At 41.0% G+C, this 22826-nt stretch overlaps 4 protein-coding genes across 4 annotated transcripts; 3 read left to right on the top strand and 1 right to left on the bottom strand.

Moving 5' to 3' along the window:
- The first annotated feature begins 847 nt into the window (after positions 1-847).
- Positions 848-1774, top strand: LOC111841447 (putative olfactory receptor 8G2). Its single transcript, XM_023807172.2, has one exon. It carries the CDS (start codon positions 848-850, stop codon positions 1772-1774), a length of 927 nt encoding a protein of 308 aa, XP_023662940.2.
- A 3181-nt stretch (positions 1775-4955) lies between these two features.
- On the bottom strand, positions 4956-5930 carry or60a1 (odorant receptor, family 60, subfamily A, member 1). Its single transcript, XM_023807174.2, has one exon. The coding sequence runs from the start codon at positions 5928-5930 to the stop codon at positions 4956-4958; it is 975 nt and encodes a 324-aa protein (XP_023662942.1).
- Positions 5931-14411: 8481 nt separating this feature from the next.
- On the top strand, positions 14412-15350 carry LOC111841519 (olfactory receptor 52E8-like). Its single transcript, XM_023807323.2, has one exon. It carries the CDS (start codon positions 14412-14414, stop codon positions 15348-15350), a length of 939 nt encoding a protein of 312 aa, XP_023663091.2.
- Positions 15351-19217: 3867 nt separating this feature from the next.
- On the top strand, positions 19218-20156 carry LOC111841449 (olfactory receptor 52K1-like). The gene has a single exon (XM_023807175.2). The coding sequence runs from the start codon at positions 19218-19220 to the stop codon at positions 20154-20156; it is 939 nt and encodes a 312-aa protein (XP_023662943.1).
- The last annotated feature ends 2670 nt before the right edge of the window (positions 20157-22826 follow it).

The following is a 22826-nucleotide window of genomic DNA, read 5'->3' as shown; positions in this document are numbered from 1 at the left end:
TACCCCCATTTGAGCCTGATCTGTTTTTAACTTTTGACTCTGGTGCAAATACAGGTCAGATTTGGTAACATTCAATGTATATCTGGCCTGTATATGGCCCTCATCTGTTTCAAATCCAGAGAGCGGATTCAGACCAGTATTGATCCATTGTGCAAAAAGACACTGGGCCAGATCCAGTTTACGGATCTGTGGCAACTTCCGAACAATATTTCACCTGGATCCGGTTCAGACTCATCTGGGTGCATATAGTTTTGTGGAATTAAATTAAACAAGGGGTGAACTCAGCTTTGCGAGAAACTGGATTGACTGACAGCATTTATATAATACTTACATATCTCATTCTTAAATGTTAAAAACAACATGTGCAGTAAGACTAGTGCCAATACCACCTGAATAAGATTGATAAATCAGCTTCATAAATTATCTTCAACTTCAGACTGTTCATAATGTGCAATTTTGTAGTACGATAATGATATCTAAGGGTGACATCACCATCTTACTAAGATCATGTGACAAGGTTGTCATCAAGACTTACAAAATGAGGCATTCAGAGCGGAGCTCGCACAACAAGCCTGGTCTGACTCAGAAGCAGACGACCTGGCAATATTACTCTTTCCAAAGCAGGTACTAGTCTTGTACTATATGTTTACTTCTTAGAAAATCCTTTGCAAAAATGTCTCTCAGTGGTTAAACAACCAAATCATATATGCTAAGCAGAATTGCATGTATAATATTTTACAGGAATTGAATATGTATTACTGTGTTACATTGATGATTTAATTTGTTCAACAGAATAATAACAAAGACTTTCTTTCCATTACAGAGCTCCTAACAAAACCAGAAAGCCATGGACAATATGTCAGAGGTGACGTCCTTCATTCTAACAGGCTACTTCGAAATGGAGGATCTGAAGTACCTGTATTTCACAGTCTTCTTCCTATTGTACATCATGACGGTTTTTGCGAATGTCCTTCTCATCTGTGTGATCTGTGCTGAGAGGAGTCTGCACGACCCCATGTACATTTTTTTGTGCGCCCTGGCAGTGAATGGGATGTACGGCAGCACGTCTTTAGTGCCCTCCATTCTGGGACAGCTGATGTCCCCCACGCACATCATGTCTCTGGGCTGCTGCCTGGCCCAAATTTACTCTTTACATACATACGTCATCGCAGAGTTTTCAGTGTTGGCAGTGATGAGCTATGACAGATACATTGCGATCTGTTACCCCTTACATTACCACATCATCATGTCTCCCCGCAAGGTGTGTGTACTGGTTGTCCTCTCCTGGATTTACCCCTTCGTCGCTTTTGGCATCTACTTCATATTCACCACAAAGCTCACCTTCTGCAGAAACATCATACCTAAAGTTCACTGCATGAACTTTGAGTTAGTCAGACTGTCTTGTTTTAGCACTTACGTTCACAGCATCGTCGGCCTCGTGGCTACAGTTTTCTACCTCGTTCCCCAGATCCTGATGATGCTCTTTTCATATATGCACATATTCAGGATTTGCCTGAAAGCTTCCAAAGAATCCCGAGCCAAAGCTGCCCAAACATGCACGCCTCACCTGATTGCTGCCATCAATTTCTCTGTGGGCTGCTTTTTTGAAGTCATCCAAAGCCGGTTCGACTCGAACCGCCTTTCCTTTGAGTCGCGCCTCTTTCTGTCCCTTTACTACCTAACATTTCCCCCCTTGCTAAATCCTCTTATCTATGGTATAAGTGTCCATGCCATTAGAGTCCAAGCCATTAAATATATTTGCTGTAAAAAGTGAATGGAAACATAATCAAATAAAGTTTTGCTTTGTGTGTTGATGTTTGTAGTTACATGTAATGAAAGATTGCACATCCTAGTTTAAAATAGGCCTGGATACCTCAATACAGCCACATTACCCTCAGATATCTGGGATATTCATGACAGAATTGCGGTGGTAGGACAGCATATTTGTATAGTATTTACGTTAGTTTTACGTTTTTCACCCACAGTTTTCATAGATGTCCTGCATAACTTTCTCTGTCGATTCATCCAAATGTCTCACTAAGCTGTCCAAAATCAATAAGGTTCTTAAAACATATATGGCTTGATAATATGTATGAAATGTTCGGGTGATCTGCCAAAGCGCCTCTTGGGGATTTCCTATACGTTTTTGATTCTCGATTCAGACTGCAGATGGGTTTTGGTGCTGTAGTCCTCGTCCCGTCTATGTCGCCTTGCAACCACCACAGCAGGTGGATTCTGCCTGGCAGATGGAAGCTCATCCTGGTTCCCACATGACGTCACCCTGGGACTGACTGTTAACTGTGGGATTCGGTGTCTCCCCCTAACTGGGAGTAATTACCTTCATGCACATCTGCGTTAGGCTGCAGTTGCTTCTAAACCCTGCTGACCCAATCTGTTCTTCATTCCACATCGAAGAACATGGCTCATTTCGGCAAAGGCAGTGCTGTGATCTGGCTAAATGGAGTGATGAGGCTTTGAACGGCATGGGGGCTGTTATTTCCTGAAATAAAGTCTTTAAAACAGACTCACTTCATATCGATCATAAAAGTGCAGTGAATATGTGAAAACCAAATGTGGGTGACATCATACGTAGGTTTGGTTTATAGGATGATGTTATGATGATGTAAACAGTGACGCTGAGCTCACAGCTGTGCCCATGTGCCTCACATACAGGCCTCTGTAGTTACTGGCTCCCTCTTAACTCCCCCTTCTGTCCTTTAAGCTTCATACTCTCATCAACTTCAGCCATCTGTATGTGTTTACGATCATTATTTATTCCATCATTTTATAATGAAGGGATCAAAACTGGCAGGTTTATACACCTTTAAAAAGCTCATAAAGGCTGAAAATAATTAATAACAATTATTGTCTCTATTGATGGCGAAATATTCCGCTAATGGCCCTGCATGTGTTTTTAAATAAAGACGCTGAGTACGTACAGTGAGTTTATGAAGCTCGTTGGCACACGGGCCACACCAGCTTATCCAGCTCAGACTGTGGCTGAATGTTCCCCAGACATCAGCTCCATGGGGTTACAGGTAAACTTCAGTCATTATGAGGAAATAAAGGGGAACTCTATCTGCTAATGGAGAGAATTATCTCACATTAACTCTGCATCGACAAGAGGCATACCCAGGAGCTATTTTACCCTTTGGGGGGCTGAGGCCCCTAAAGAAACACAGGAAACCACCCTCCCCCCCACAACACACACACATACTACCACCCCAACCGTATCCCTGACCCTACCCACCCATCCCCACGATAAACTGCCAAAGGTTTAGCAATAAAGTTTAGCATGACCGATGGGCAGAGCTCCAACAACCCAGTATACTGTAAGTTTAATATCCTACATACAGTATAATAACTGATCCATATCATATAAGCCCAAAAAATCCTAAAGACTTCTGATCAAACTGCCATGTCAAAGCTCAACAGAGACAGATAAAATTAAACCCTCCCTTAATTTCCTTGACCTGAACATTTATTATTTAGGGAGGTGTGATTAGTGCGCTGGTAAGTATGAATGATGCAGGATTGTATCACAACACACCCATGCAAAGCGCCTAGGGGAGACTCTGTTGTGAAAAGCGCCATTTGAAAATAAATTGGATTGAATTGAATTGAAATCATATACCAAGCACTGTCTCCTCATGGTGCAATAGTTTGTAGGTGCAGATACATTTCACTGCATGTTGTACCTGTATGACTATGGATGTGACAATTAAAAGAATCTTGAGAAGGGAAAAATACACACAAAATGTTTGGCTTCGTATTTATTAAACCACATCTATTTCCATTATGTGATAATTACATACATACACATATGTGTGTGTAACAGCTATTTATAATATATTTTACAGCTGTGAATCAAAGGCAATGCCTCTGTTGATGTGTCAAAATAACAAAATCTGAGACACTTACAGTATTTGCAGATTGTAAAAATAAATACGTAACATAACTTTAAAATAAAAAAATACAGCATCATAAAAGTCCTGTCTAAATCCCATGCTCTGTTATTGAGTATGGTTGCATATCTGCTGTAGCCTGTTTGTTCTTTGCTCTGCTCATGCAGGTAATGGTGTGTTGAATGATTCAGCAACATATACAATATATATACAGTATGACATATATGATGTATAAGAGAACCGAAAGAAAGCCTTTGTCTTATCAATTACTCTCTCTCCAATGCTGGTTTATATTGTTCGGCAGCCAAAATGCTCCCAAACTGCCAATTATGACTGGCTGTAACCATCTCTCAATCATCTCACAGCCACAATTAGCTACAGTATAAGAGAGATGTTCCTACTGGCAGTTACATTCATGGGTGTCTTGTTTGGTGATTCTCCCAGCTCAGCTTCAGGTGCATGCGAGCCCACCGTGATGTAAGGATCTTCAGCAGACGCTGTTTTATTCTTGATTGCTCACAGCAGATGTATGGACACGCAGTGCGGACGTATTCACAGTCATGGGGGGGGGGGGTCATTGTCATTTAACACCCTTGAAGATTATCTGCATTCATTCACCTGTTACCAACAAACCTGTAAAGTCACTAGGATACTGTGTGAAGATCTGCATTACAATATGAATTAATAAGAGCTAAACCACAGAAAATGCCCAATAATGGTTAGTATAGCAGTTAGCACAACTTAGAGACCATAAGCTGAAACGTGTGACGAAGCCTTTGTGGAAATGTTTGGTGATGATCTCCCCCTAACTTGATGGTGGCTTCATGGCCTTCAGTGGCTTTGATCCCCAGACGGTGACAAAAGTGTCACAGAGGCAGGGCAGCTGCGAGGGATGTCCCCAAGCAACTTTTAGCGAGAGGCAGCTGGTGGCTGATTAGATAATCCATCCTGCTGGGCTCCTGCCCTCTGAATGCTCAGCATCCCCCAAGAAATCAAACACACCCAATGGGACCCAAAACATTCCAGTTTCCGTCCAGTGCTTTTCTTTATTCAGCATGCAAATGTGGATTTAACTTCGACAGTATCTACCAAAACTGTAAAAAGATTCCTCCTTCTCAGTATTTTCATGATGCACCGCCTGATCTCTTTTGTTCTGATCCCGTATATTACTGGGTGCAGAACAGGGGGAATCAGGATGAAATGCAGGGACATGAATATGTTGACCTCACTTGAAATGTACATACTGGCGCGATTATAAATGACGGAGAAGAGTGTTGCTAACGAGAAATTTATAAACACGGCTAAATGAGGAGTACAAGTGCTTAACGCTTTCTGCTGGGCGTCTCTGGAGGTCTTCCAGCTGACCTTCAGTATCTGTATGTAGGAGATCACCACACAAATCAGAGGAAGCACAGCAAGACTCAGAACTATAAATATTCCAAAAATGTTGTCCAGGTTACTTTTCACACAGGACAGATTGACAATTGCGAGATTGTCACAAAACAGCTTGGTAATGGTATGTCTACATAACGGAAGCCTTGACGTCAAGTACACTTGGGCTGATAAAGAGAAGATGGGAAAGGAATATGTGACGAGCAGTAGCTGTTTTACCTTGGCAGGAGTCATTATGGCATGATAGAGCAACGGCTTGCATATGGAGACATAACGGTCGTAAGCCATTACTGCTAAAATCACGTAGGCAGATATTCCGTAGAAGTTGACGAAGAACACCTGAATCAGACACCCATAGTAGGAGCTTTCCTGGACACCTGAAAACAGATGGACCATGATCTTTGGGCAAACACTAGAACTCCCAATGACGCCGTTCACTGCCAAGTTGAAGAGAAACACGTACATGGGCTTGTGGAGACTGGATTCCAAGTAGATAACCAGGGCGAGAAACATATTCGCACATATTGAGAAAAGGTAGATCAGAAAGAGCAAAGTGGCGAGCATGTAACTCAGGGGGCCTGGAGGTCCGTACACCGTGAAGGTCAAGGTGATGTTCGAAGAGATCAGATTCATTCTGCTAGGGAGACAACACAGGTCAACATAAATATATCACATTTGTAAAAGAAAACATCTCATGTAATTATGTATGCATCTATGCTTTCTTCAGCCCCATATTCACTTACTATTCACATGATGGTTATACAGATAGGCAACTTTCAGAAGCAAAGAAAGAAGCTGAAGTTGACTGCCATGTAGTCTTGGCCACACCCCAGGTCTCCTTACCTGCTCTCAGTCTACATGCTAACGTGGCCTGTGAAGCTGTTGACAGACTGCCCCAGCTTTGTCCTCCCCAACGCCAAAGGAGGGTTTATATTAACCTTTGTCAGCCGGAGAAAACTCCCTGCTGGCTTAATTACTTCTTGTTTTTTTATTACCCTTTAAGTCAGGTGACCCCTGTCATGATTTGTAAATTTTAGGCCGTATATTTTGGCTACCAGACTAGACATGATGCTCTTTAGAAAATGGCCTGTAATGCTGGCCAGCCAATGTGAGGCTGGTAGCCAGATTTCTGCTAAAAAATACATATGAGATGCCTGACTGGGTCAGAAATTAGAGATTGATGTTTGGTCCTATGAACATATGTATTCGCTCTCTTCTAAATATTCAGCCAAAAAGCTTTCTGGCCTATATGCAAAAGTGATGACCCCAACAACGGGAAAGATGGACTCTTCCTTAAAACTCTTCCTCAGTCGTCTCCATATGTGTTTTTCACATACAGGAACATAATTAAGAATAAATTGACAAACCTGACCCTGAACAAAGATCATTTATTTAAAGATCATTTTTATTCATTCTATGTGAATGTAAGCGTTTGTAAAGCCTGTTATGGGATGACATACATCATGTGAGGTGGATGGATGGATGGATGGATGATGGATGGATGGATGGATGGGTGAATGGATGGATGGATGGGTGAATGGATGGATGGATGGGTGAATGGATGGATGGATGGGTGAATGGATGGATGGATGGGTGAATGGATGGATGGATGGGTGAATGGATGGATGGATGGGTGAATGGATGGATGGATGGGTGAATGGATGGATGGATGGGTGGACAGTCATACTGAGCTTTCCACTAAATTTGTGAATCTATGTAAATCATCATATTACTTGAATTCTATTTTTTAACCCTAATTAAATACTTTAGTGCAACATTACATGTTGGCAGGTACTGAAGCAGCGGCCTTCAGTTTGATGCTGCAGAGGCTTAACAGAATCCTGTTTACAGTGACTGAAATGGGCCCCCAGGTGGCCTCATTAAAGTATGTTCCCGTTATTCTTGGGTTTTTTTTCAGTATCATTACAGATAAAAATATTATCAGCCCGAGTAAAAGGCCTATCAGTGGACTCTCCAGAGGCAGCTGAGGACTAACAGTAACTAACCCTCCTCGCTGGTCTCAGAGGCACCGTGCCGGGGTCACGGGGTGGCCTGAGCGCTGGAGAAATGGATGGAGATCATTCAGCGCAGAGTGTAGGTCCCTGTGGGTTTCTGCTCTCTATTGCATCATAGCAGATAGCAGGGATGCCAGGAATCTGCTGGAAGACTGATGTAAAGGCTGTTTATATGTTAATAAAGTCTTATTACACTGTAAACGCTATATGCTTCTGAGAAGATTCAGCATCTTTCCCTTTCCTGAAGAGTTAAAGATTAATATTTCAAAAAGTGCATGTATGTCCCTCTAGCCTGTTGCTTACACTGGATTCTCCTATGCCAATCTGGGTCCAATAGCAATCTTGACATATCCATGGTTTGCGGTATATGCTTACAGTATATTATAAATGTATGTTTTGCTTTTCTCTGACACTTCACTGTCACACTCATGATTGTGTCATTTAGTTCCTGCAGTATAAATCTGACAGGCCTTTAATTTGGCCCCATAGCTGACATCTGCTGTGGGTTCGAGGGTAATCTGTGCAAAAGTTCAGCAACAGGAGCAACCTTTCGTGAGCCTTAGCCCTAAATGGTTGACCCTACACCTTAACCCCAAAGCTTCACTCTCCTTTAAATATGTTCACGTATACAGTATGTCAAAAGATATGCAGAAACTATCTATCGATCCATTTTCTGTAACCGCTTGTCCTAGGCACGGTCAGGGGGTCCAGAGGCTATCCTGGAGACTGTGGGCATGAGGCAGGGAACAACCCAGGATGGGGCACCAACCCATCGCAGGGCACAATCACACACCACCCACTCACACATGCACACCTACAGGCAGTTGGGTAGAACATGCAAACTCCACACACGGAGCCCTGGCGGAGGCTCAAACCCGGGTTCCAGAAGCATCATTGGGGAGAACATGCAAACTCCACACACGGAGGCTCAAACCCGGGTTCCAGAAGCATCATTTCCTTTGACCTTCTGGCTGCGGCACCTGGTGGCCAGCTATTTGATGTTGTGTGTCTGTTACAGATGGGGGAGGGCCACATGAATTACAGTATACAGTACTCCAGCTATACTCCAGCAGCAGGCCAAGTGTGGAGGAAGTGCATGAAGTATTTAGTACTCACCACGGACATCGTAACCATGGAAATGGATGGCTGAGAGCATATTATTAAGATGATATAAAAATCTATATTTATAAAAATTCGTACCTATAAGTCCAACAAAAAGTGATATAACAATCAATATGACGAAAAATGTAATGTAAAAGTTTCCTGCTTCTCATTGTCAAGGTTGGGGGGGGATGGGGGGGACAGGATCCAGCCAATACATTAGACACTCATGACCACCATCAATACTGCAGAGAACGTGGAGCAGACCAAGGTCTTTGTTTCTCCATGATATTTCCTTGCCCTTCAAGTCCAGCCGGTATCTGTCCCAACCTTTGGGGTCATATATCAGGTGAAAAAGAGAATTAGGATTTTGTCCAAATGTAACTGGCAGTGCACCTCTCCGCCTCATTCTATTGTGAGGCAGCAGCGAAGTTAATCTCCCATCCAGCTGTCGACACTGTGGGGTTACATCAGGACCTCAGTCAGAATTCCTTCATCTTTTCATCTACATATCTTTTAATATCATTTAATACTCCTTTGTACAACCTTTCATATAAAGTATGACGTGAAAGAAATGGGAGCTGTAGTTCATCGTTACAAAAGTATTCTTTTAATTAAACACTCAGTTGAGTACAGTTTGTTTCAGGTAGAGTTTCAAAATCATTTTAAAGCCATATTCATTTCAACAAAAACAATACTGCTGAAATTATTTTTAATATGTAGTTTCTAAACATACATATATTCGAACTATTTGCTTTATGGAAGTCCGTTTAAGTGCAGCAAGATGAGTTCTTTAGACGAGTCTAAAGAACGACAACGAGGATTCAATCATAAGGTTGTACCGCCACCTTGTGTCCATATGTCCACATTACACATATTAATTAGTTTATGTCTTAGTTGCAAAGATTAATAGATATTTTTATATGTATATGGTGTTCATAAACTGTGCGATTCGGTCCAATATATGTATTACATGGTGTTAAAATAACATTCATGACACGGAAAACGACCCAGGTTTTGCTGTATGTGATCAGATGCTCTTGAGTAAAAGGCTTGCTTTGACCGCGTATTGTAACAATACAATATAGCGATTCTTACGGTCAAACATTCTATAACATTGCAATTAGTATGCAGATAAGCGGTAAAAAGAAAAAATGGAGGTATATTTGTCAAAAGACACGTTTATCCTGAAATTCCAACATGCTTCACTTACACTTGTGAAAATGTATTATTGTTAAAAACTATTTGGCCACCAGATGTCACTGCGATCCGATTTTCGAAAGATCTAATCTTTTTCTGAATTGTTGCAAACATACTCATTGCTCATTTTGTCAGGTACACCTTGCTATTACTAGGTTAGACCTTCAGAACTACCTTGATTCTTCATGGCATTGATTTAACAATCTGGCGAAACATTTCTCAGAGACCCATGGTCCATGGTGATTTAGTCTATTGTGATCTAGTTGGTGATCTAGTTGACATGATAGCATCAAGCAGCTGCTCCAGATTTGTTTGGCTGCACCTTCATGATGCAGATCTCCTGCTCTGCCATAGGTGCTCTATTGGATTGCGATCTGGTGATTGTGGCAGCCATTTGAGTACAGTGACCTCATTGTCATGTTCAAGAAATGTTTGATGAGTTTTGTGACACGGCACATTATTTTGCTGTAAGTAAATTAGATGCTAGATAAGCTGTGGTCATAAAGAGATGGACATGGTCAGCAACAATACTGAAGTAGGCTATGGCATTTAAATGATGCTCAGCTGGTATTACGGGCACCAAAGTGTGCCAAGAAAATGTCCCTCACATCATTCCACCATCACCACCAGCCCAAATTGTTGCTACAAGGCAGGATCGATCCACGTTTTTACACTAATATTTGACCCTATACCATCTGAATGACCCAGTAGAACCTGAGTCTCACCTGACCAGGCAACATTTTTCCAATCTTCCATTGTCTAGTTTTGCTGAGCCCTGTATCAGTGGTTATTTGGGATTCTGTTGTCTTTCTATCACCTTGAACCAGTCTATATGCATATATTAATGCCCAAACCTATAAAGCAAATGGGTAACACAAAACTAGGCATTGAGTGCTGTGAGGAGACAAACGGGGAGTTTAACCAGATACAGTTAGGCTCTACCCAATAATTCAGCAATTAAATATAATACAGAACTGCAGTACATGAGTTTGATTTTGGCCCCACACTCCCTCTGGTGGTTATAGAGTGCTAATGCAAAAAAAAAAAGGCAACATAGAAGTAAGTAAGTAAATTCGAAATGTGATCTTTAATACGTGGTACTATTGGTTTATTTTTTTAATACTATAAGGTGCGTGAATGGTATGGGAAATTCGACTTAAATGAAAATTGTCTTGCGAGTTAAGGGTTTGTGGAACGGATTACTTATGTTAGTCAAAACCGACAACTATTTGCATGTTTTTTCTCTTTGTGACCTATGGATGGCAGCAAAGATCTATGTTTTTTCACACAGTTTCTCAGTCTAGTGCAGGGGTCACCAACTCCGGTCCTGGAGAGCTACCATCCAGTAGGTTTTCTATCAGAAACATCAGAAGCCAGGAAGGACTGCAGTTGGAGAGCCCTGGTCTAGCAGCTCAGCACGTGATTCCATAATATACAGGATGGGTGGCAACTCTAACCCCTTGTGACAGGCCAAGGAACCACTAGCCTACAGGCATGTTTATTTATATAGCATGTTAGCCAACACAAAGGTCTGCTTTACAGATTAAAAACAGAAAAAATACAATACAGATAAAGAGAGAATAAAAAGTTTAAATAGTGCAAGTTAAACACATCTAAGCTAGTCAAAAGCTGTTAAAACAGCTACATTTTACAGTTTTTTTTTTATTGCTTTGCCGCATGTCTCAAACATTTGCAAAACAAGTAACATTTGCAAAACAAGAAGTGTAATCCCCAGACCATTATGTCACTTGTGCACAGCAGAACACAATTTCTCATTGCTTCACACAAGTTGCAAATGTTTTAGCACAAATATGCAAATGATCTTGTACAATTGTCATAATTTGGCATAATTTTCAGTTTCTTTAATCTTGTTGGTCAAAACGGTTTATGTAATTTATTTACTGTAATCGTGTTTTGAGATCTGAATTAGTTACATGTGCATGCGAGTGCTTTCTCTCACCAGTGAAAAAGGATCAGCCAATGACAGTGAGGAAGTGGGAAACGACTGTCATTCAGAATTGTGGGACTCAGGAGCATATTTACACTGACATTTTACACATTTTACAAAATTACATTGACATCTAAGCATTTTCACTGTCATGGTTAAAATGATGCAGATTGTACGTTTCATTTTGGTGCCACTGACTAATTCATTTATATAATTATTTGCTTTTGATACGTGAGCTAATTGTTTTAGGTGAGATATGGCCCTTTTGCCCCTAAACCATAGTGTTGTGCTATATGCATGAATTGTTTTGAGAAATGCTTTTATAGTTGTGAGAATAAGTATGTTTCCCGAAATGTGCCAATGCAATTGAGAAAAAAGCTTCTTTATAAACCTGGCAACAGATGGCGCAGATCTGGTGTCCAAAGGGAAGTTGATTCCAGCGTTGGAGAGCTTAGTAGCTAAATGCCATTTCACCCTGTTTGCTGACCAACTCCTGCTGATATAAGAGGACGGCTAGTCATCAAGCATTTCAGAAATGTACTGTGGGTCCAATCCATTAAGCGACATATACAATAAGTAAAACTCTGAAATCGACTCTGGGAGCCAGTGCAACCATCTCAGAGCAACACTATTCCGACATTTGAAATGTTGCCAATAAAATATTTTTAGCTGCCCAAGCCTAGAATAATAACTTTAAAACCGTTGATGAAAGTTTACACGTTTCACATCACTTTTTGTATTTGTGTTTGTTGCAATGCATCTGCCCTCTGCTGGTCTGGCATAACATCGCTGTGGTATGCATGCTGCGGTATGCATGCTGCGGTATGCATGCACCGACCGCAACCATCCGCATCCACAGGCAAATGTAATACTGCATGAACACAAGCTGCCGCGCAGATGACCGTCCGCAGCCCGAAAGCACACACGGAAAAGTGAAGTATGAATTGGTCTTAACAAAGAGACTGTGCACAACAAGGGTCAGGGTCACCTCTAGATCCTGAGATCTTTTGCCGTATGCAGGTCGCTCTCTGATCCCAGTTGTCTTCCAGATCGCAGTGGTCAACCGAAAGCACTCGTGGAAAAGTGAAGTATGAATTGGCATTTGTCCTCCATTCAAGTCTGTTGTCTAAATGCAGCCCATAGTGCTTATAGGTCTTCACCTCCCCCATGTGTGGTGGGGATATGGCCTTCATGAAATCCACCACCTCTTTCTTCATCTTACTGAGGATGAGATGCAAATGGCTCATTTTGCATCAGTCCACTAAGTACTTCACTAGAACCCAATATTCATCCTCCTAAACTTTGCCCAGATGCTGCACTGACACAATTTAAGTAAAAGGAAGAACAAATTTCCCAAAATGAACTTGGGCCCTTTTCTATTTGTTTTTGTCGCCGATAACCTTAATCAAACATCTGTATTATATGTTAGAGTATTAGGAACCAAAACCCATCAGACCTTGTGTCTCCAATAAAAAAAAACATTAGTTAAATTTCCAAAACTCCACAGAAATTGTCCAAAAACATATCCTGTGGATTGTGTTAGTTTTGGAAATTTGCTCTTCTGTAGATGATCTCACCTTGTGAAATAGCGCCCACACCCAGAGGCCCAATAACTGGGCTTTCTCTCTCATCACATCTAATCACATCGTTGGCCTGCTGTGGGCCTTGAGAATTATGCTGTTGTTTACATCAGTGAAAGTATATTTTTAATCAGAGGACCTGCATCTCATCAGGGGAATATGGAGCAGTGGATTTAAGGAGCCGGGGACAGGAGCGGGTGGAGTACTGAGCGTCAGAAGCAGAGGAACGTTCTACCAACCACTGACTCAGCCTGGATTCTCTGGCAGCTTCTACAAGAGATTACATCACAAATATAAAGTACTTTTACTCATTTCTACATTTACATATTTCTCAGAACTGAATATTTAATTAGTATTAGAATTATCATTTAAAATTTTTACATGATTTTTAAAATTACAATTAGGAAAGTATTTTTTGTTCTGACATCTTATTCTATGTTTCAGGAGGTGAGTACTTTAGCCTTTAAAAATACAGCTTTTAACAAAGTTTTTAATAAATGATTCTGAAATAAATATTGAAAAACAAAAGGCTTTAGACACATGCAATTCTGCAGAAATAAAACTATATCAATTATATTAAGCATATTGTGTGAGTGACTGGTGTGTGAGTGACTGGTGTGTGTGTGTGCCCTGCGATGGGTTGGCGCCCCATCCTGGGTTGTTCCCTGCCTTGCATCCATAACCTCTGGGATAGGCTCCAGATCACCTGTGACCCTGAACAGGACAAGTAGTAAAAGAAAATGGATGGATGGATGGAATTCTAATCTATTTTTTCCCGGTTCTGTACATTGCCATTGTTCAAGTTGCCGGAAACAAATTCCTTGTGTGCCCCAGCACACTTGGCGAATAAAAGCTGATTCTGATTCTGATTCTGAAAATACAGACTATGGGGCAGTTTATGCAAACCTTGTCATATCATTTAAAAGTGTCTGTGTTTAGATAATTTCCATGTTCAAATGGTAATTTGCCATTTCTAAAAGTTATAAAAATAAAGTATAAAATTCTGTGTATCCAGAGATCTGTACTCACATCCAGTAGGTTATGTGTCCTAATCCCCTGACGGGCAAAGTAACCCTATCACCATTTGCCTTTAAGCCAAAGTGCTTCAGGGCTGCTGAATGTTGACTGGCATGCTTTGGACAAGTGTAGCTGCTTAACAAATGTGACTGAGGTATATATTACACATTTTCGCATAACATAGATTTAATAAATGCTAAGTGCTGATTTTCCAAATGCAGGTACCTCTGAAGGTTCCAGACCTTCCACCAAGATGCAGAACCCAGACAGAAACACCACCTACACAGACTTCATCTTAGTTAGTTTCTCTGGACCTCAGGAGTGGCGACAACTGCTCTTCATTCCTTTTCTACTCATATTCTTAATTGCAGTTTCTGCAAACTTATTTCTGATGTTTATAATTCTGTCACAGAGGTCCCTGCACTCCCCCATGTGCCTCCTAATATGTGCAATGGCCTTTGTGGATCTCTCTATACCAATTTTCTTTGTTCCAAAACTGCTAGTCAGTTTACTATATGATCTGAGATACATCTCTCTACTGGGTTGTCTGGTACAGATGTTCTTTATTCATTTTTTTGGTGGCTTTCAGTCAACAGTTTTGCTGTGGATGGCTGTGGATCGTTACTATGCAATCTGTACTCCTCTGCGCTACAATGACTACATGGCTTTCTCTGCTTTCCTTAAGTTCATAATACTTCCTTTGCTGAGAAATGCTATTCTCAATCTATCCATTGTCAGCCTGGCTGGATCTTTGTCCTACTGCCAGAATGAGATCGACCACTGTTTCTGTGAGCACATGGCTTTGGTCACGCGGTCCTGTGGGACCATACGCATGAATAATATTGTAGGGCTAATGACTATTTTCTTTGTCCCAACAGTTGATTTTCTGTTAATTGTTGCATCTTACTTTAGAATATTTTTCTCAGTGTTTAAGTCGGGGAAGTCCAGCCGAAAAGCTCTCAACACCTGCGTAACTCATATCATTGTCATAACTGTGAGTTTAATTTTGGCCTTATTTGCTTTTCTTTCCTACAGGATAAATCACAACTTGTCATCTAACAGTCACACTGTAATCAGTATCATGTATGTACTTTTCCCCAGTTGCTTCAACCCAATCATTTATGGTGTCAGAACAAAGGAAATTAGACAACAAATAATGAAAACTCTGAAGTGTGGAAAAGTCACCCCATGACACCGAACGAAACCCTTCAGAGGAAACATGCTATGAAAATGTCCAAGGTTACCTTTGTATGTTAACTGTTGTGCTAAAAATCTGAAAATGAAAAGTATTAAGTATAGAAATATAAACTGGAAACAAAATTTTTTATGCTTTATTAGTATGACTAGCATGATTACCTATGCTTAGTTAAGACTTTTCCAGTTTTAAATGTGAATGCTTTAGGATTGTGACTATACAGTGTAATGAGTAAATAAAGTAGAAGTGGTTTCACTGAATTTTTCCAGTTATGACTAGCTAAACACATCAGATCTGCACTAAATATTAATTTAATATTAATCATTTTAGATATTAAATAAAATTCAAGCAAACAACTGTGAAACATGCCTGGTTTCTTTCAGTGTAATTCTTACTGTATTGACATGCCTTAAATGTTCAGCATTCAGTGGGAAGCTTAAGGTCGGCTTGTAAGTGCAGCTCTGACATTCAGCCTCCTCTCCTGTATGGAGGGACCCCCCAGTGTATAATGGTTTTGCATGGTGGTGCTCAGGGACACAGAGAGAGATACAGGCCATGAAGAGCAGACACGTTTATCAATCCATATTATTAAATGACCACAACTCCAGTCTGGGATCACACATCACTGAAGAGATTGCACATATTGGGGGGCAGGGGGACTTAGCCCTGTCTGTAACCCCCCCAAAAATAATTACCCAGAAATGCTAAAAACTACTAGCCTATTAAAGCATCATTTAAAAATAAATCGACTCACATTTAAATGACTAACTAAATGTAATAAAACTTAATAAAATGATTTTTTTTTTTATCACACCACTCCATCCGACGCTTGGTGATGTGAGGCTTGCATGCAGCTGCCATGGACAGGCGGGGTTCCAGGGGGGGGGGCGCACCCGCCGCACGTCGCCCCTATTTTTCCATCAACAACAATTTTTGTTGCCTAGAGATTCGCGCCTATGGCACTCGCTCTAGTGGCTGCGCCCCCCCCCCTTTCCAAAAATCCTAGATCGGCCCCTGATGGAAGCCCATTCCATGAAGCTCCCAGTGCAGTTTTTGAGCAGCGGTTAGTGCCAGAGCACATGGGGAGAAATTTCACAGACTAACTTATTGCAGAGGTGGCATCCTATGACAATATCATGCTTGAATTCACTGAGCTCTTCAGACTGACCCATTCTTTCACAAATGTTTGTAAACCTGACTGCATGTCTATCGGGGCTTGATTTTAGACACCTGTGGCAATTGGTCTGAATGAAACACCTGAATTCAGTGATTAAGAGGTGTGTCCCAGTACTTTTGCCCATATAATATACTTAAATATACTTATACTGTCTTTACACATAAAAACATTCCTATTTATGATATTAAATATATACAATGAATACTTGTGCTTGAGAGCAAAATGCATGAATGTGTGAATTAAAATATATAAATATCAGAACAAAAATGTGTGGGTGAAAGAATGAAAATACTTTAATGCAGGAGTGAAAAAAAAAAAATATATATATACAGTATATATGTGAAAGAAGAAGGTTCGTATGCCACAGGGCCAGAATGAATTATGACATGTTTCACCCTTCATATTTATGTTTCTGTATGAACATTTCATAAGTATGTGTGTGTAAATACATTTTTAACATGTGTCTGTATGAGCGTTTCACATACACTGTATGTGTGTGAGTTTTCAGTAGTATGGATGCATGTGTGAAAGTTTCACATGTGAATTGGCACGTGTTTCATGTGTGTTTGTGTAACAATAGTTTGAAATATTTGCTAAATGGCCCCTCGTACTTCTCAGCTCCACTTTTCACCACTTCAGCTCCCTTCTGTGTGGATCTGTGTCTGTGTTTCTCCTGAACTGCAGCCCGGTGGGGGTGAGCTGACCCCTCCCCTGGTGTGAGCGTCTGTACCCACCCCCCCGCCTGCATGTGCTCCTGCCGTTCCCGTCACATGCTAGAGAGACACTCTGGCCTTCCGACCTTCGCAAACATCCCCGACTCTGATTCCCGTCTAGTGCGACGGCTCCCAGTTCGCTTGGCATTCCGCTTCCCAGTTCCTGAGGTTTCCATTGGCAATTGGGTCTGTGCTGCTATGAACCAGGGAGATCTAGGGAGGAATCTGCACGTCAAACTCACCTGCCCCAGCTGCTTTTGTGCATTTGGTGAACGCTGCTGCCTGTGCAGTGCTAAACGATTAAGACATGCGGTGCAAGCACAGGTGGCGGGCCGCCTGCTTTCTGTGGCGTGCTGCTGCCCTGAAATACTGGGTAGTGTGTTGTATTGTTTTAGGTCTGGTTTGGCTTTGATGTCTTGAATCATCTATTTGCAACTAAGGTATAGATCCCCTGGCTTTGCACCTGCACCCCCATGTGAAAATCTTGGGCTTGGCTGTCAGATTTGCAAGAGTGCCCTCCTGCAAGTTCTACTGCCAGCGACCCCCCCCCCCCAATTAGCGCCCGCCCAAAAACTGGCACTCTTGACAGTCGCCTATGTTGCGTAATCAGCTGACTGACGCTGCACGACCCAGTTACTTTTCATTAAACACATGCAAAACTGATGCGTTTTAGGAACTCTCTGCTTAACTTCAGACCTTCCTGTAGAAGATCTGAGTTTGTGTAACAGCTGAATTTTTGAATCGCTTAGTGTGCTGATTTAAGAGCACCTGCACCCAGAGGTACAATAACTGGGCTTTCTCTCTCCCTGCAGAATATCCGCCGTCATCCAGAATGGCATAGGTGAGCTGGGCCATAACAATTATGCTGTTGTTTACGCCAGTGAAAGTATATCTTTAATCAGAGGGCCTGCATCTCATCAGGGGAATATGGAGCAGTGGATTTAAGGAGCCAGGGACAGGAGCAGGTGGAGTACTGAGCGTCAGAAGCAGAGGAACGTTCTACCAGCCACTGACTCAGCCTGGATTCTCTGGAAGCTTCTACAAGAGATTACATCACAAATATAAAGTACTTGTACTATTTTCTTAAACCTTAAGAGAATCATTGTAAAATGTTTTGAAATGCAACACATATTAAAATCCCACTTTGATTTGAAACTGAGGAACAAAAGCTAGTCACAATTATAATTAATATTGAACTATGTTACATGTTAAATAAATGTGTGATGGCCGGCAAGGACAGAGGAGGCAGATCCCGTAATGTGGTAGTGAACAGGTTTAATACGTAATCAAAGCCAAAGGGGAAATCCAAAATTGTAGTCGGAGGGCAGGCAAGAGGTCGGTGTCCGGGAGAGTCAGTCCTACGAGGAGAGACTGGACAGGACAACGAGGGGAAGGGAGGAACGAAGCGGATGGGGTAGCAGGGCAGGACGTAGCAGGCAGACAGGGTGGACAGGAGAAGGCAGGTCAATGGAGCAGGCGTGACAGGCAGGGCAGGCAGGACAGCAGGGCAGGACACAGCAGGTAGGGCAGTCGGGGAGAACAAAAGACAGAGAATCGCTTGTTAAGGCACATCAGAAATAATGGCAACAATACTCGGCACTGAGCCTCTGGGCTCGCCAGCTTAAGAAGTGGAGCAATTAGCCGACAATTGTTTGCAGGTGCTTGGTCCCGCCCGTGTGGGCGTGACAAAATGCTTTAGTTCATAAACAAATTCTTAGCAAATATAGATTTTCCTACGTTAGTCAGGCATGCCAGTATGAATTTACCTATTAAACTTTTCTGTCACATTTAGTTAAAAGCATTCCTTTAGGATACAAAAATTGCATTATAATGTATTTTTCTGTAGGAATAATTATGTAGACATGTTCAGGTATAATGTTATTTATTATGAATTGACCAAAAATGCATAATTTCCTGAATGAAAGGTCTTGCTTTATCATTTTTAGGTCTGAAGATTGCTGAACTTCCACCAAGATGCAGAACCCAGACAGAAACACCACCTACACAGACTTCATCTTAGTTAGTTTCTCTGGACCTCAGGAGTGGCGACAATTGCTCTTCATCCCTTTTCTACTAATTTTCTTAATTGCAGTTTCTGCAAACTTATTTCTGATGTTTATAATTCTGTCACAGAGGTCCCTGCACTCCCCCATGTACCTCCTAATATGTGCAATGGCCTTTGTAGATCTCTCTACACCAATTTTCTTTGTTCCAAACCTTTTAGTCAGTTTACTGTACAATCTGAGACACATCTCTCTACTGGGTTGTCTGGTACAGATGTTCTTTATGCATTTTTTTGGTGGCTTCCAGTCAACAGTTTTGCTGTGGATGGCTGTGGATCGTTACTATGCAATCTGTACTCCTCTGCACTACAATGACTACATGGCTTTCTCTGCTTTCCTTAAGTTCATAATTGCACCTGTGCTAAGAAACACTGTTTTCAACTTAGCCATTGTCAGCCTGGCTGGATCTTTGTCCTTCTGTCAGCATGAGATCGACCACTGTTTCTGTGAGCACATGGCTTTGGTTACGCTGGCCTGTGGAACCATACGCATGAATAATATTGTAGGACTCGTGGCTGCTTTCTTTGTCCCAACAGCTGATTTTTTGTTCATCGTTGCATCTTATGTTAGAATATTTTTCTCAGTGTTTAAGTCGGGGAAGTCCAGCCGAAAAGCTCTCAACACCTGCGTAACTCATATTATTGTCATAACTGTGAGTTTAATTTTGGCCTTATTTGCTTTTCTTTCCTACAGGATAAATTACAACTTGTCATCTAACAGTCACACTGTAATCAGTATCATGTATGTACTTTTCCCCAGTTGCTTCAACCCAATAATTTATGGTGTCAGAACAAAGGAAATTAGACAACAAATAATGAAAACTCTGAAGTGTGGAAAAGTCACCCCATGACACCGAACAAAATCTTACAGTGTACATATGTTGTCAGAAAGACCAAGTAACATTTTATGTGTTATGTGTGTGGCTTCAAATGTGAAAAAGTATTGTGTACAGAGAAACTGAAAAAAGAACTTTATTAGTGTAAAACAAGGTAACACTTTTCCATTTTTGTAATGATGATTACTACACCATGTAATCTTCTAATGATAAATTAAACTTCAGTGGTATCAGTGAAATTTTAACAAGTTGTGGTTTACTGGATACAACATCATGTCAGTAGTTTAACTGAAATACAATGTTAATTGGCCTTTTTAACTAAAGTTGTGTGTAACAACGCATTATGTAAGAATACCACATTGTGTAATAAATTACTTTGTATTGCAGTGGTTATTACAAAATGCGGGAGCTGCATTTTTTAATAATGAAAATGTAATTCTGTGCATTATGTAATAACAAAAATGGATGCCTTCCTTGGCACTTGGTCGAGTTATCACATAATGTGGTGTTATTACACAATATGTTGTTACATTGTATTGTAATAGTATTATATAATAAACTCCAAATAACTGTAAAACACGTAACTGGTGAAATGTTTTATCTCAGAGTAAATCTTGACTGTACTAACTTTGTCATGACCTACCCGTACGATCCTCCTGTGTGCCACGCCCCCTCATTAACCTCGTGTGAAACCCTGATTGTTCCCAGCTGTTTGATGTTATTTCCGACTTGTCCTGTGTATTTCAGTCCACGTTCGAGTACATTTCCCTAGGTTTGTCATTAATGTTGCCTGTGAGTTAAGTCTATTCCCCGTCAATAAACCCTGTTTGCCCATATTCACGGCTCCACTTGCTTGTTTGCCTGCTCGCCTGAAATGCGCCGTGACAAACATGGTTGAACTGGTTGGTGTTACCCAGTGGGAAGCTTAAGGTCGGCTTGTAAGTGCAGCTCTGACATTAAGCCTCCTCTCCTGTATGGAGGGACCCCCCAGTGTAAAATGGTTTTGCATGGTGGTGCTCAGGGACACAGAGAGAGATACAGGCCATGAAGAGCAGACTCGTTTATCAATCCATATTATTAAATGACCACAATTCCAGTCTGGGATCACACATCACTGCAGGGGGGGACCTGAAATGAGCCACCCAACACAGCGTCTTTCATATTTAAACTGATATTTCTTTAGAATCATTAAAAAGCACTTTAACAAAAAAATCTTAAATCACTACCAACATAAGTTTTTGTTGATAATTGAAAATCATTTATATTTTGAGACATTTCTGAGGGAGAATATCACTTTTTGTACTATTGATTTATGATAAATACAGATATTTTATATTCAGATTTTAAAATGTGATGTTTTTCAGCACCTATTTACATTAAAGAGGTTCTGAACAAACAGGGTCTATTTTAGCATGAATCACTGGCTAGTAATATCTCCCCAGTTCAGTTCACTAGGACTTTTTTTGGAGGCTGTGGTGAAACCTGAAGGATATCCATACAGACACCAGAGCCATTCTTGAATAAGCATTTTATCCCCCAATCTAATCAACTCTTTCCTTACTGGGTTTCTGGTGACCTTCAGGTCTTCCTCTACAATTACCAGACACACGCTCAGTTTAATCTTCAATTGACTGTGTTCAGCCCGTGTCAGTAATGACCTGTGACAGTGGTGCTCTATTGAGAGGGGGCCCTACACTCGCAATTCCTTCTTCAGGCTAAACCAAGAATCACTCACACATACCTGAGTTCTCCATCAAATCGTACTTCATACTTATTTCACCTTTACTGGATTTTTGAAATGATGTTTACAGTAAAATATCACAAACGTAGTTTTTGACCATTGGTCACATCACGCCTGTACTGTAAGTGTCATATAAAGTCCTAATAGCATTAAACAAATTCCCTCCATCTCTTCATTTCCTGCTCTGCGGTGGTGTCCTCAGGGTGGGGGGGAATAGAAACCACACAGAGCTAAAAGACTGGAGAATATTACTTTTTTGGTGCAGTTATGGTAGTCAGATTGCACTCACAATACAATTATAATAATTTCCTTATCCTAATGGTTAACATGATATTTCATGCTCCTGAAATTGAAGTTTGCGCTCATTTTAAATATTAGTTATTTTAATACTAACTCATACAACTGTTTTGTATGTATAATTAGGTCAAGTAAACACATTTGATTCAAGAAAACACCCCAATAAAATCCCTCAGATCAACACCGTGTGATTAACAATGACACTTAGAGGATTGTGTTCTATCAGTTGAATCAGGCCTGAATAATTAGGAGTCTGGTTGGAGCTGAGCCCCCGGGAGATCCCTGAGCCTAAGCCTGGGAAACCCTGTGCAACTGTACATTGACTCTGCTGTGTCATGCAAAACCCCGGCCTGTAATTGTATGTGAATGTTACAGATCTGAAATCTGCTTGATCTTGTGGTTTTACTGTGAGATTGACACTTCTGTTACTTCAGTGAACCAGACAGCCATAAAATGACTCATTGTATATTTGCATTTAGTATTGTGTTGAATGTGAAGATGTTTACCATTCCTAAAGCTGACTGATAGCTTCAACTCCAAGTGAAGGTAGCTCAGGTTTAATTCTCTCAGGCCACAGAAGGGTTAAATTAAGAGTTAAGTTAAGTGGTCAGTCAACTCCTCAGAAAGTGGCAGCCTATGCAAATGCC

The sequence above is a fragment of the Paramormyrops kingsleyae genome, chromosome 17 (genome assembly GCF_048594095.1).
Source record: "Paramormyrops kingsleyae isolate MSU_618 chromosome 17, PKINGS_0.4, whole genome shotgun sequence".
Lineage (NCBI taxonomy): Eukaryota > Metazoa > Chordata > Actinopteri > Osteoglossiformes > Mormyridae > Paramormyrops > Paramormyrops kingsleyae.
Note: the sequence above shows the minus strand (reverse complement) of the source record. Positions and strands in the feature narration are given on the sequence as shown.